Below are 15,866 nucleotides of genomic sequence, written 5' to 3' on the forward strand. Positions count from 1 at the left end.
AGGGGAGTGTGTTTACCGGGACAAATTAATTAAACCCACCCAAGCCCTTATTGACGCAATGAGGGATGCTCAAGAGGGGAAGATCAAGTTCAACAGAGAGAACGACGCGCTGACAAAAGCCCTCGGGAATCCTGAACACGGAGGACGTGTACGAGGCATGGGGAACATTCCGTGGAAAATAGGGTTCCCCCAGAACGATGACCCGTACGGTTACAGAAGCCGTAAGAGAAAGATGGATCGGGAAGCAGATGTTGTGGCGCGGTTGGCATCGGAAATGGATGTGATGAAGAAAACCGTGAGTGTACTATTAGCCGAAAGAGATGTAGCTCGGGCGCAGCATGAAGATCATCCAGCGGATCTCGGAAGCCAGCAGCGGAGAAGCAGCGTGGCTTCCACGGAGGCCCCACCAGCTGGTGCAGATGCACCGACGATCGAAATTACTGCACCGGAGCCTCTGGTGGTCGAAATTACTGCACCGGAGCCTCCTCGCTACCCCGTGGACGATATAAAGGAGATGAAAGAATGTCATCTGTATTATCCTATCGGGAACATATCCATGAAGGTAGCCATCGGCAGTGCTTTACCATGTTTACCTGGAGCACTCCACCACAACAACCCCATTCAAGATGGCTATGCTCGTGTCACGGTGGAGGACATAGTCCAAGGGTTTGAGGACCTGGAGATTGACATTGCTACACCTGAAGGGGAGAAAAGACTTGGAGATGTCAAGCGCCATTTCATTCTATGGCAAAAGAAGTTTATCAAGTTTCCAGGCGAGGCGCCAAGGACAACAAGTCCACCCCCCCTACGGTGGTGGTGGTGGCGGTGGCGGCGGTGGTGGTGGTGGTGGTGGTGGCGGTTCACCTACACCTCCGTCACGTCAGCCGACGCCCCCCAGTCCACAACGTCCGGCGGGTGATCAGACGCCGCCCCCCAGTCCTCGTCCGGCGGGTGATCAGACGCCGCCCCCCAATCCACCTCCGGCAAAGAAGCAGAAGCAGTCCTGGATTATTAACCCGGACCCTTATGTACCTAAGACCACAAAGGTACCGGAGCCATCACTGAAGCCTCTCCCCACAAGGCCTTGGGAACGTAGTGCCGAGGAAACTACCGCGGCCGCGGCTGCTGATCATGAGAAATGGAAGGCGGACTGCAAGAAGAAAAGAGAGCCCGAGCCCAAGCCAGTATTTTCTGATGAGCAAAAGAAGTGGGCTAAGTCATTTTTGAGCACACCGTCCCAAGCCGCGAAGAATCTGCCTGACGACTATGCACGTGAACTTCGTAGGCAGGCATTCATGTTGAAGGAGAAGAAAGAGCGGGCGGAGAACCAGGAGAACAAAGCCTTGGAGGAGGCCGAGAAAACGGAATTAGAAAGTAAAAAAAGCGGGAAACGAGTTGCCCAGCTCGGGGAACAAAGTAAACAATCGATTGCCCCGCTTATAGTGAAAGCCGCCGGTCCGGATGACCCCGATATCATAGCAGCTGCGGCAGCACATGGATTGACTGTAACGAGTGCCAGAGAACAAGCGGCCAACTTAGGTATTACTCTTCGTGAACTGTTAGGCCTTGATGAGGCGCCAGTGAAGGAGGTAGTAATTACATATGTGAAGAATGGGCCTCTCGTCGAGCCTGCGCAGGAAGAGGATCTACCTCCACAAATGAAAGGTCTGCTGAAATGGTACAAGGGTTACATAAAAAATAAAAACGCCAAAGAATATATTTATGCGGAAGTTAGATATGAGCATCACTTCAAACATTACTATGTACAAATTCATCTGAGTGAATTGTTCCATCTTTTCAATCTACGCGAGCTCGACAAATCTATCATCAGTTGCTACGTTCTGTAAGTGATTTATTTCTACCCCATCTCGTTCATATTGCCTGCACTATATATATGTCGTAACTATATTGTTGTGTCCGCTATTATACATGCAGAATGAAGATTAAGGAATGCAGAGTAAGGAACATCCATGATGTTGGGTTCATTGACCCACACATCGTTAATGGATATGTGTTGGAGCATCACCCCGTCGACATGGAGGCAGACCTGTGGCAGTTTCTTACAAAGCAGGAACTCAAAAGTGATATTCTATTTCCTTACCATTTTGGGTGAGTGTTTCTGTCTTGAGCACATTCTCTTTTGTTTACTCCATGCATGGTATGTGGCCGGCTAATCGATGAGTTATGCATGACGTACTGTGCATGTATCGTGTCCGCAGGTTCCACTGGATTCTGCTAGTAATTAAAGTTGACACCTCAGAATGTCTCGTCCACGACTCTCTGAATATGGATCCAAAGCTTTGGGGCGGCATGAGAAGAATGCTGCAGAAGTAATTATTTTCATTCATTTGCGCTCTATATCGATCGGCCTATTTCGTTCATTTCCTAATATCAAGTAACTAATAACTCTCTTGTTCATTTAATTTTCTTTGCCTCGTAGGGTTTGGAGACGGTTCGTAGATACAAAGGTCGGTGAATTCAAAAAAGAGCTAGAATTCAAAAGGTCAAAGGCTAAGAATGGTGGGGATATTCAGCCAGCGGGGACCAATCTATGTGGATACTATGTCTGTGAGATGATCCGGAGATACACCTCTGAGCGGGTTCCGAGTGATACCAATGCTCAGCGGAATAACCTCCGGGTGATGCTTAGTCCAGAAGCTCGCTTCCGACCACTTCAAGAGGAACTAGCTGGATGGTTCAGGAGGGAAGTCCTCCATCGTAAAGGAGAACACCATTACGAGGACGTAGAACTTTATATGCATTAAATTATGTATGGAAACTTGTTCAAAATTGTATATGGTCATCCGATGATATTGAATATATATTGTATATTCCTCTTGAATTCTTTTTGGTTCTAATTTCAAATTTGTTTGAAATTGTACATTCATATGCATGTATGTAGTACCGTAGAATATGTGAAACTCCTTCAAAATTAAAATAAAGCACAAAAGAAATAAAACAATACAAATTAAACAGAAAACAGGTTTAGGGGGGGTGCTAAACCCTGTGGCGGCCTTTAGTCGCGGTTGGCCAGAAGAACCGCGACTAAAGGTCCTCCGCCCCGACGGCCGCCTGGCGCCCACGTGGACGGGCCTTTAGTTGCGGTTCTTAAGCAACCGCGACTAAAGGAGGGGGGCCTTTAGTCGCGCCTATTTGGTCGCGGTTGCGCAACCGCGACTAATGGCAGTTGCGAACCGCGACCAAAGGCCCTTTTTCCACCAGTGGCAATTCAACATATTAGCGCTGAGTGAGTTTTTTGGAACAGATGAAGTAACCATTACTGAAAATTCACAACAAGAAAAGGTCCTGTAGAAGTAGAATAATTTAACTGTGCCAATTTTGTTAATAACCAAGGGAGAACTTACACTAACATTACACGCTCTATGTACAAGTATAAATCAACCATTTGTAAAAACCCATGGAAAGTGATCAATTGACATCTGTTGTGGTATCAGAAATAAATTTGCACATAGTCTGTCTCCCTCATTGACGGAAGCAGAGAATGGACAATTTATAGTAAATCTCATTAAACTGTTATGTTTCAGCAATAATAAGTTATTTAATGTCAATAAAAAATACTTCAATAAATAGCATGGTCGAATGGATTTGCTGAAAGATTTGCTACATGCGCATGTGCGCGTGGGTGCACACACACAATTAACTGCATAAATTACCTATGCTAAAAAAATTACAGTCAAAGAACCGGCGGAGCACTCACCAGTAACCGTCTGGTAGGTCGCTGGCGTCGGTGGCCATGCAGATGGTCGAAGTTGCAGTGGTACCTCACCGCCCTCGTCCTTGCCGGCTCTCCCGAGTAGAGTCTGGCCCGGTCTCTGCCCTCATCGCCGCCAGCCTCATGAAATCCTGAAATTGTGTCAGTCGCTGCGAACGCCGGAAAAGGTGGCTTGTAGCATCCGGAGCTCAGCCGTGCTCAGTCGTGAGGTGCTGTTGTCTTTTCTCTTGGTGTGCTAGGCATTGACAGTGCGTCCAACTCTTCCTTTCTAGTTTCTCTCTTTATAAGCTTTTACAATATTTTAATCTTCTACCAATGATGTTACAAAATGGTTTAGAAAGAAATATATTCCTGATCATGCAAATCACACCCTCAACACCAACACTTGTCATCTAGTTTTGGTTCGTAAGCTTCAAAACTGTACAAATGACACACTAAAAATGAAAACCTACAAAATTTGATGCCGTGAAACGCCGATGAAGCTGTGACAGTCTAATGACTATCCCACTAAAACAGAAATGAGCAATAGGATAAGAGGAAAAAACAGACAATATTAAAGAATTAATATTGTTTTGGTCAAACAAAAAGTATATATATATGATGGGACCCTCCTCCTTTATCCGGGCTTGGGACCGGCTATGGATAATGTTAAGCAAAAGCTTAGCATCAATACCATAGGCGGGGTTCCCTCACCTCCCACACCCTGTAAAAATCCACCCACAGACCAGACCTTCCAAAAAAACTAGCAAATTGCATAAAACGTAAAACCTATACTTTTTTTGGATTTTCTTTGCTTCAGGCAATATGACACTAGTCGTTACAGCAAAATAAAATAAATAGAAGTACATATATTTTGGAAAAAGCAAGCTCATCTCACCCCCCCCCCCCTCCACCACCTCTCTTTTTTGGTTTAAGACAAGAGGTAAGCTTAACAAATAGTCCACTTCTTCTTCTTTTTTTGGTATTTTTCTGTTTTGGTTTAAGACAAGAGGTAAGCTTAACAAAGAAGCTCAACGAACAGCAAGTGTTCCGATTGATGTTGTCGTCGGCCATACTGCAGAGGCGCGCAAGTCTTCGGTAGACAATGACATCCTATATATAAAAAGAACACGTGACAAAGTATAAGCATGGCTTCATGAATAAGAGAGGGAAAAAGATATTTGCATGTACTCCCTCCGTTTCATAATATAAGACCTTTTAGAGATTTTACTAGGAGACTACATACGGAGCAAAATGAATGAATCTATACTTTAAAATATATCTATGTACATCCGTATGTAGTTTATAGTACAATCTCTAAAAGGTCTTATATTTAGGAACGGAGGGAGTAGTATGTAACAACCTGCATGCATGTGAAGACGAGCAGGTTCTTCACACCCACCCACCGTCGTCCTCGTTACCGATGTTGACTTGGGAAGAAAGAAAAAAGAGGAAGTAAAGGTTTATCAGTATGTGTAGACGAGCATTAATTAAAGAAATTGAGGAAAGACAAGCATCATCAACCTTGTACGGAGAGGCAAGAGTAGGGGCGGTTAGGATGGGCACTGAGTGCAGTCTTCAGTGCAGACTTCGCTTCCTCGGCCTCCTTTCGAAGCAGCGAAGTGCAAAATTGGACACGGACACTCCGAAGGGAAGGCTGCAGGTTACCGATGCCCGTGTCAAACAATTCACTGCCGTTGTTGCCGTCTGCTTCCTCTTTTGGGACGGGCAGACCGGTACGGAGCCAAACCTCTTCCGCCTTGGGCAAAGCTCCTGGCTGGAACACGACTTGGCCCGGCGAACCGGACCACAAGCTGAATAATGTTATACAACGGAATCCATCAGCTTCGACCAATAGCGGCCCCTGGCGGAGGCTCTCCAGTATGAGAGTATGAAGAGCCGGCAGCCTTCCAAGCAGTCCCAGATCCACCTGTTGCACTTCCTTCACACCAATGTATAAACATGAGAGCTGCGACATCCGCGAGGGGTTCTCTCTTATCCATGCTGGCAGCCTAGAGAATCTACATGCTTTCTCAGGACGTGTGTTCAATACCCGGAGGCCTTGAGAGGGAACCCACTTTTCCCCCAAGAGATCCATCATTTTAGATCCACCATCAATAATAATGGTTACACTTTGGACGTTGGACATTTCCCCTAGTGACTTCACAAAAGCTTCCTCCAACTCCAAGCTCATATGCTCAAACTTAATTTCAAACTTTCTCAACCTTTTCATTCTGCCCATCTCTTTCACAATACTTAGAGAGTCACCATGGATGCAACTCAACTCTTCCATTGCTGTCAGATTTCCAATCCCATCTGGAAGCCGATTGCAGCTTCCCTCATAAAGTAGGCACATCAATCTTCTCAGTTTAGTAACACTCGATGGCAGTTTTTCTATACCACCGTTTTGACTCACATCCAAAACCTGCAAAAACCGCAACTTTTCAACCTCTTCCGGGAGCTCATCAAGTCCTGTATCTGATAGGCCTAGGTACCTCAGGTGAACTAAATTCCACAATTCCCCAAGGTTATCTTTATCAATCCAACATTCACTCAAATTCAATACACGTAAAACAACAAAGCCTGAGAAATGAGGCATCAGACCAACAACAGGTACAAATGTTGCAATGGACCTCACTTGGAGCATACTCGCAGATTCGAGAGGTGTGGTTTCTTGTTCTTCTTTGATAATCTTCTGGAGAGACAACCTGCGCACATTGGCCGCAGATGACAAGCTACCATTCAATACACTGACAAAGTTCTCTTCCCTTGACAAAAGACAAATTAGATCCAGCACACTGTCGTGTACACGGCAGGCACATACAATGCCATAATCATCGGATACCGGCTGGAGAAGGCTTCTGTTCACGAGCTCATTGAAGTAATTTTCTCCAATCTCAAAGAGACTAGATTGTGTTGTTTCACATTGGATAAACCTCTCAGCAATCCACATCCATATCAACTTATCTTTCATGATCATGTGATCCTCCGGAAACATGCTTAGATATAATAAGCATGTCTTCAGATGACAAGGCAAGTCATAGTAGCTGAACGATAGTATCCTCAACATCTCCTCTACACTGGGGTCTTCGGTAAGTCCACACCCAATAGACTCGAGCAAAACTTGCCACTCATGATGTGAATTTACTTTCTGATCACTAGCCAAAACACTAGCTATTGTAATGATGGCTAATGGCACGCCACCACATTTCTTCAGTATACCTCTAGATACTTTTTCAAATTCACGAGGACATCCATTCTCTTGAGAAAATATCCGTTTATGAAAGAGCCTTTGGGAATCATAATCACTAAGCGGTTCCATTGGATAAACTGAATCATTAGTTGTCGAGCAACATAATTTAGATACATCAACTATACGAGTTGTCGTGATTAGCCGACTTCCAGCATTGTTACCCCTGGAGAATGCGTAGTTGATGATTTTCCATAATTTTGCTTCCCATATATCATCAATTACAATGAGGTACCTATATCAATTATGACCACATTAATGTTATTCATGTGTAAACATGGTAAGCCTAAAATGTGTCCCGTTAAAGATAATCTAGTTTTATGAATGGGAGATATGACTTTGGAAGAAACAGTCTTAAATAGTTAAGATGCAATGAAAAAATGAACTAATTGATGGATTAACTCTCAACTGCATTAATGTACAGATTTTCTGATTATCGCCACAATGATAAGACGGATCCTAAAGCCTCAAGAACCCCCAAGTAGAATACTTCCCATACAAAATGTATTATGCTAATATATCATAACTGATTAATACACACCATTATTGACTTACTCCAATAAAACAAATGGTGTCCAGAGTTATTATAGTTTCTTTCTATAATGAGAGAAAATATGGATATCTACATGGATATTGTTCTGCATATATATATAATCTTGCTAATTATCATTATTAATTTATAAAAAAAAATGTATACTCTTTATTATTTTATATCCTTGTCTAATAAAATATTTGCATGTCAAAGGGTTTATTGCCCACAAGGGAATATGGTAGGGATTTTGCCGGTGCAATTCACTTTCTAGTATCTTGTCATATGTAATATAATATAATAAAGTGATAAAAGTGGTACAACTCATGCATTATTTTAGGATGTTGGCCCAGACCCGCCGTCAAGTATTTTCCGACGACAAGCGACGACCGACGACGAACGACGATGACGAGCGAAGCTGCTGACGAACTCGACGATATATTTGACGCCGAGATACACGATGCACCGCAGTGCAAAGAAGTAGATCGATCCGCCCTCTGTGTAAAGCTAGCCGACCTACACCTTGATCGATTCTACGCGAAGCTGTAGCAAACCACACCAAAGGTACGTTAGTGTCCAGCTGGCCGTGAAAGCAAATGTACGCACAAGTATTTGGATGGCTACAGGCTCTTATCGAGCCTGACCTTTTTCTGTATTGCTTTTCTCAACTCATGGTGGTACAAGTACGGGCTACATGTATATATAGCATAGGATAGCTATGTGAGCAATACTACTCGATTTGTTAATTCTAGTTCTACACGGTACATGGAGGTAACCTACTTGTACATGAATTCCTATTCCTACTTGACCTCGTACACGTTCCGTGCACTAAATCATGTTTAAGTCTAACATAAGAGTTATTATGACATGAGAATACATACTTATACTCGAGAGAGAGCGGCGGAGACGATATGAGGATGCGGCAAGGAGGAAAAGAGTTCAAATGGGTTGGGAGAGGAGCTAGCACATTAGAGAGTCACTATGGTAGGTGTTGTATAGGTCATCCTCAATCCCGACCGTCAAACCGCTCTCACAGGTTCGGATCGTGCTATTCGGACGTATTGTTCCATTCAACGTGCACCTGTATTGGTCCGCTCGGCGGCCCGGGCCATGTTTTTCCGGCAAACTTGATCCAAACACGAGGGGATGTTGCGGAAGGAGGTTACGGGAGTCAGGATAGCAGACACGTAGGACTTCGACACCCTCGGCCCACCCAAAATGCAGGCGGAGACGACGTCTTTGTAGCTGCCCGCCTTGTTTCCACAGAAAAAAAAAATACCCACTCACTTCTTCCATCTGCCGCTCTCCAGCTAATTCCCTCCATTTTCTCCCACTCGCTTCTTCCTTCCCGATGTCACTGTTGCCTGTCACTGTTGCCGCATGGAACCGGAGGAGAGCCTGCCGGAGATGAAGGACGTGGCAGAGTTGTTGGAGGATTCAAACATCACGCTCGCCGAAAAAATCAACTCGGTGATGCCGCAAGATCACCACGTCAATGTGAATGCCGCAAAGGTGGAGACCCTCAAGAAGAGGGGCCTAGACAGTGGGCATACTATGGGCGGACGTGCCGACGGGCGTGCTGGTCGTGGACGAGGTGGAGGTCGTGGTCGCAGTGCGTAGATGGTGTCGCCCAGCGTACAGACGCCGCCATGGCCGGAGCATTAGTAGGGTCCGTACTATTAAGGAGCGAAATCGATGACATGCTCAAGGAGAAGAAGGGAGTTTTTCGAGAAAAGAAGCTGAAGATCGTAGCCAATGTGGAGAACATGAAGTTGTTGTCCATGCAGGTGGAGCTTTGCATGCCGACATAAGAATCATCGTGCAAGCCGTCTGCTACAAAATTTTGCAGCAACAACATGAGGAGTTGGAGGCGGCGGACAAGGAAGAGGAGGAGGCGGCGGAGATGGACGAAGCGGCGACGACACCTTGAGCAGGAAGGATGGTCGTATTGCCAGTCCGATAGGGCATAAAATCTCAATTTTTTGCACGAACTGTCGGATTGATATTAGTTTGTGATTGGGCATGTATAAACTTAAGCATACTTGCCTCTTTTTGGATGTGATCCGGCACTGGTGTGATCCGGCGCATGCTATGGATTGGAATTTTATTTTAATTTCATATTGCCCTATACTGACGGACATATACAAGATAGCATTGGATGACGTCCTCACCGCCATCAGTATTTGGAGAAAATTTATGGATCAGTGTTGGAGATGCCCCATATATCTATACATGATATAAGGGCAGCCCCATTGCTCCACCCTGGTCTATATCTTAGTTACGATCAATAAACAAAGATCATAGTTTAACAGTTTGGCTAAAGCACATCTATATATGTCCTTAATATTGTACATCTAAGTCCTATGTCATTGATTTTATGTGAAGATCTATGTAATTTTTTTGTCCATTTTCTTTTCTTTCCTAGTTTGATTGAGTTATTTAGATGTGTAATAACTGGGGTACATTTGCCCTAGACAGACCTTTTTTAATATAATATATATAGTTCTTACTAGTACAAAAGCAAGACAACTCAAACACTTTTACTCATGAAATAAATTAAATATTTTATTTTATGTAATGGACGAGATGATATATTTAATTCATATGGGATGATATATTTTCATATGGTATAATCTAAGATACAATACATCCAAATGTGTCGATCCAAACGAATGCGCGTTCGCTTTTCATCCGCATACTGACCCATTTCGGGCCCCATTTTAACCTGATTTACGTCGCAGGGACACGAGACGGACGTGCGTGTTGCACACCAACTACTTCCCCTAGCATATCAGCCGGTGGCAAAGCCTCCACCATTTCCCTCCACTTTCCTAAAAACCTCCTGCGCGCGTGCGCATCCGGCCGCTCGCCATGGACGATAACCTCGATGTCGCCGCCGGCCTCACCTCCCTCGCCTCGTTCGGCATCACGACCGCCCCTCCCACAAAGGTAAGCCTTGTGCCCTCCAGAAGACCGTCATCGCGCCCAAGAAGAAGAAGGAGCTGACGCCCGAGGAGCGGGTTAGGGAGTTGGAGAAGAGAAAGGGTCAAAGGCATGGGACGGGCGCAAAGGACGAAGCAGCGGGCTGCCGCGGTAGCCGCCGTAACGCAGCGGGAAGATATCGCTGCACTAGTCACGACGACAACGAGGGAGGCGCTATTGTACCTAGGGTTAAACCCTGGCCAGCGTGGGCTCGGTAACGCTGCCGTGGACGCGGCTATCACATGCTCGTTTGTGTTCCCTCGGATGGTGCTTCCAGAGCGGGCCCGCGTGTTGACGACTCACCCGATTCCCGGCTTCAATGTCTACCCGCAAGCCTCTTGCCTCTCCGAGGAATGCTCGTCGGAGGTGAGTGTGGTGGCACCTTCCACGCTCGCGCCCGCGCCCATCGACCTGAAGGCCATATCGGTAGTCTATGGCTCGTCATCCGGTGGGCCGAGGAAACGCACGCGGGAGATGTCAGTCGACATGCTCTCCGGCACCCGCAACCTATTCGATGGAATGCCAGCGGCCGTCTGCGACGAGAGGGCAAACCGCTTCATGTAGAGCATCATCTTCGAGGGTGATGCGGCGGCCGTAGGCAGGGCTGCCCCGGCTGTGGCTGGCTACGATCCAGAAGAGACCCAAAGCTAGGACGGTCGAGGCGGGCCTTCTTGCCGTCGACCTATGATCAAGCTGGCTTGCAGCCCGCCTTCATGCAAGATCAGGTCGGCGTGGACCTGGACGGCTTCCCGCTCGACCACGTGTTTTCGGATGACTACGGCCTTGAGGAAGAGGATGAGGTGAACATGGATGTGGAGCCTTTGTTCGAAGACGAGCTCGCCAACCAAACAATCGGGATGCAACCGATGCACAAGAGAAGATGGACAAAGGCATACATGGTGGCCGAGGACAAGCTCCTTTGTGAGTGTTGGAGGGGCATAGGGCAAGACCCCAAGGTTGGTGTCCAACAAAAGGCATCAACCTTTTGGATTCATGTACATCTTGAGTTTCACAAACGCAAGAAGTTTCCACCATTACAAATGCAAAGCATGCATGCCATGGAGGAGGTTGGGGAAGGTGAGAAGCCACAGCCACGGGGAAATACCAACTCCAATAAGAAGGACAAGCGGGATGCAACGTCGATCGCCTTGATAACAACCGTGCAGGGCATGATGGCCGAGAAGGATTCAAGGGAGGAGAAGCACCGGCAAGACAAGGAAGAGCAAATGAACGCCTTCATGGAGATCCAAAGGAGGAGACTTTAGATGAAGGCGGAGAAGCAAGCGAGGATGCTTGAGATGGAGGCAAAGAAGCAAACCAAGATGCTAGAGATCGAGGTCGCCAATGACAAGACCAAGTCGAAAGAAGTGGCTCTCGCTAGCATGATGACGGAGATGGAGATCATGAATGTGGATCTCAACACCGTGTCGCCAAGGAAGAGGCCATGGTTCGAGAAGATGCAGGTCGACATGTTCAAGTTCGACGACGAGTGACCTATGGTGGCGAGCGTCATACTTTTTTGTAAGCCGGCAAGTGTGCTGGCATGACCATGGCCGCGATGGCGTGGTCGAACTCCCGCTTCATTTTTGTGTGCTAGCATGTGTGCCGGCCGCTGGCAAGTGCACCAGTATAAACGGTGGTGTTTTCTGAAGCTGGCATTGTATGCCGACCCGTGGTATTTGTGTCATCATGAACTTTGAGCGACGGTACGGTCGCTGGCTTGATCAATTGCCACGGGCTTTTTTTTTAAAACGTGTGCACAGACATAAAATAGGCCATGGATGTTGGATGCACTGCGAACCTAAATCTTAAACATGACGTACATTGAGTTGGCGGTCAACCCAAATAAACAAAAAAGACAAAATTACTGTTCTTTTGAATCAGCGCGTTGGAGTTACTCTAATACAAGGTATTTTTTCCAGCATAATTACGTGGCAACAAAGGAGTCAACTACAAGAGAGTGGACATCCTGAACGCAGCGGCATACGCAACTATCCGGTCGCTCGCTGCGTCGAGGTGATGCGCGCCCGTAATGAGTTGGAAAGCGAGAAAGTTTCAATAGGTTGCTATATACAGCCCAAAATCTGCTGCGTGGGCTCGTCGTCCGTGGTATGTATTTATTTTTTAACACAGTAACATAAGCGTTTATATATATATATATGCACATACACTCAGTCTTATAAACACATATGCGCACATTTTACTCTTGTGAGCACTTTTGAAATATTGAACCGGTATATCATTTTAAGGTTTACGATATAACCGCAGGCGTCTCGTCGTCGATGAAAACGTCTCCTTCCACTGAAAACGTATAGCCAAAAATCCTAAAACAAATCCAAAAATAATGCCATCAGGATTTGAATCGTGATGGAGGATACTACTGTCTATTTAAGCGTCCAACCAGGTTAGTTTCTATCCATGATACGCATCTGACCCGAAAGACGGTGATGCAGGGGACGTGTGGGTCTTGGTTGCTTTTTTTTGCTAGTGTCATGCCCCAACAAAAGCCATGGCGACCCCTGGAACGACGACGCCGGCGTTGGGCGACGGATTACTAATCCCTCGGTCCTTTTCTTTCCCACCGCAGATCGTGCTGTTAGTCCGGCGACTTGTAATACACATATAGTATACGTTGTGAAACAGAGTCCCTCCCGCTTATACTCCAGGAAACATGGCAGCTTGGTGTGAATTGCAACGAGCCAGAAACATGATTACTTCCTATGAAACATGTAGGCAAACCTGAGTTACTCTCAACGAGCCAGAAACATCGCGAGCGCCGCTGATGTCGCTGCGGGCAGACCTGAGTTACTCTCAACTACTCTAAAATATTTGACATTATGTACTCCAGCCTTACACATGATTACTTCCTATAAAACATCTCTATTTTATGACACTAATCAATAATCAATAAAAAATACTCTTCCAATTCGTATTGTAGGGATTATGCTATTAAATTTTTCATGAAAAATACTTATGTTTTTATATATTAATGAAAAAAATATGATTACTCACTTACATATTAATGAAAAAAAATAACTGTCAAAGCTGGTCATCAGAGAGTTTTCAGAATATTAACTGGCTGGCATACATCTGATCGGAATATCGGGAGTAACTTCATAATTAATTTACTCACTATTCCCCAACTAACATAGCAAATCAATTAGCTAGTTACCATCGTTAAGCAGGGGAGAAATGAATACGAGCATACCTTTTCTCCTCGAGATATTCCAGGAGTTTCTTGACGAGCTGTGTTTCATCCAACAATGTGAGTTGACTTCCTCGCACGCCAAGATCAAGAAGGATGTCCATCAAAACCTTCTTTGGGTCAGCCTTTTGACCGACAGAAACAAAAGCCCTGCAATCAAAATCCCCCTTGATCTTGTCATACACAGTTTTGACAAGAGTGGTTTTGCCCAGTCCTCCAAATCCAACGACAGAAACAATCTTCAACTTCTTGTTGGACACGTCATCTTTGTTCGAGAGCAACTCCATTAGCGCTTGGTCCCTTTTCCCATCAATGCCAACAAGCTCCGTCACTTCCGTGTACAGGGCCCGAAGGAGAGGATTGACTGTCACGGCTGCAGGCCTGATGACAATATTGTCGAGATTGTACCTTGCACGCCTTTCAGCAACCTCTTGGACTTGCTTGTTTATGTCATTGATCGCGTGTGCAATCTGGTGGCGATCCTTCCCCTTGGTGAACAAACCGGCCATCTTCTTGGTGAGCCGTTTGAGCTTGTTGGACTTGGCGGCAGGCTCGGAGCCGTCATCGACATTCACCAGGAACTTGTCGACGACGTCTTCCATTTTGAAGGAAAGCTCCCTCACCTCCCCTGCCCAGAGCTTGACCTGGGCATCGAGCTGCTCCCGCGGCACCTCGCCCACCACTTGGAGGACAGCTTGCATGCTCCTCATCTCTTGCTCAAGAGATCTAACGCGTTCCTTGACGCCCTTCTGCAGCTTGACCTCCTCGTTGAGGAGCTGGATCAGCTTGGGGAGCAGGGAGCCCATGGCGCCCGTTGCAATACTCATGGCCATGGCTTTTTCTTTTAGTGGCTTTGTTGTTTGGTTGAGGAGCGTACAGCGGTTGTTGTGCGTATAGGTGCTGTAAGTGCTGTTCTTTATAGGACCCGGGCAAGTTCAGATCAACATTAAGGCTATGGAGTAGACACTTGTTTTCGCCGTCCAGGGCACGGTAGATTATTAAGAAATAGTATAATCACACGGATCTAGGCGCTGAGTGCACATGGCTGTTATTACATACATGCATGCATGAACATGGATCAAGGCCGGCTTAACGTGCGTTTGGATTTTTGTGCAATTTTTTCATAATTCACCAAGGAAGTACGGACTTTGGTTTAGTCTAAAAAAATTATAATTTGACAGCGGCTGCACAGTTGTATATGCACCTACTATTTTGTTATCTTTTGATGAAGCTACTAGCTATGTTCCTCGTCAATGTCGCCATTCAGTGATGATGATGAGGCCGGTTTTCGTCGGCTGCATCGTTCACAGAAGCGACGACGGTGAACCATTGTCTCCCCTGTAGCGGTGAACAGAATACGCGTCTGCGTTCACTCCACCTGGATGACCTGCCTGCTAAACTCAGTCCCATTCATTTTAACAAATGAAAAGCAATGCTAATTTCAGTACTATTAGTGCTACTTCATAAAAAAGCAATGCTAATCTCAATACCTTCACACTACGTATATTTGAATTCGAAGCTACTTCATGGTTCAGACGCGGTGAAAACCTGTAGGAGACAAGGCAGTCAAACCTTTAGCTTGGACAGAAAGTATCTTACGTGTAGCAACATTGATTTGGATTTGGGGACAAGGAGAACAAGTCCTTTGCTAGATTCATTGGATAGTGAGTGTTAGTAGTCTTGTGCATATAGTACTATACAGAATAACAAAGATGCCCAACATCTGGAGGTGCACAAGTGGCTGGGCACACTGGTGCTCAAGCAAGGAGTCAGTCCAACTAATGAGCTACACTTGGCTTAAGCATAGGCGGTTTGGTTCGTATTAGTGTCGTACTGTGTTATCAGACAGAAGTATATCATAAGTATGTATAGAAGCACTGGTTGGAATTTGGAGACAGGGAGCTAAATTATTGAACAGTGACGCTAGTGTTAGTGCCATCGTCGTGGTTGATCAGTCTTGTGAACATACTATACTATAAAGTACAAAGTGCCTAGGAAATACTAACATGATGCTGAACATCGAGATGCATGCACACAAGTGGCAGGGCACACTGGTTCTTGAGCACCAGAAAGGTTTTATAAACTTAACTCCCGCAATCTAAGGCGATGCTCACGTGAAATCTTCTTGGCCTCCTCATCAAATAATCAAACACTCCGTAACTCGTAACTTTGGGTCACTTGTTTCTCC

The 15,866-nt window shown here is 45.7% G+C and overlaps 1 protein-coding gene across 1 annotated transcript; it reads right to left on the reverse strand.

Moving 5' to 3' along the window:
* Positions 1 to 4,286: 4,286 nt before the first annotated feature.
* LOC123424366 (disease resistance protein PIK6-NP-like) lies at positions 4,287 to 14,556 on the reverse strand. The gene is made up of 4 exons (XM_045107971.1): positions 13,682 to 14,556; positions 5,237 to 7,197; positions 5,076 to 5,142; positions 4,287 to 4,825 (listed from the first exon to the last, which is right to left on the reverse strand). Exons 1-3 carry the CDS (start codon positions 14,509 to 14,511, stop codon positions 5,105 to 5,107), a joined length of 2,829 nt encoding a protein of 942 aa, XP_044963906.1. The 5' UTR covers positions 14,512 to 14,556; the 3' UTR covers positions 4,287 to 4,825; positions 5,076 to 5,104.
* Between the last annotated feature and the right edge of the window lie 1,310 nt (positions 14,557 to 15,866).

The sequence above is a fragment of the Hordeum vulgare genome, chromosome 2H (genome assembly GCF_904849725.1).
Source record: "Hordeum vulgare subsp. vulgare chromosome 2H, MorexV3_pseudomolecules_assembly, whole genome shotgun sequence".
In the NCBI taxonomy this organism is placed as follows: Eukaryota; Viridiplantae; Streptophyta; class Magnoliopsida; order Poales; family Poaceae; genus Hordeum; species Hordeum vulgare.

Coding starts and splice junctions, on each gene's coding strand:
- LOC123424366 (XM_045107971.1), bottom strand. CDS start 14,511: ATGGCCATGAGTATTGCAACGGGCGCCATGGGCTCCCTGCTCCCCAAG. Junction 7,198..13,681: donor GAATATCTCGAGGAGAAAAG/GTATGCTCGTAT, acceptor TAATTGATATAG/GTACCTCATTGTAATTGATG. Junction 5,143..5,236: donor CTCTTGCCTCTCCGTACAAG/GTTGATGATGCT, acceptor TTTCTTCCCAAG/TCAACATCGGTAACGAGGAC.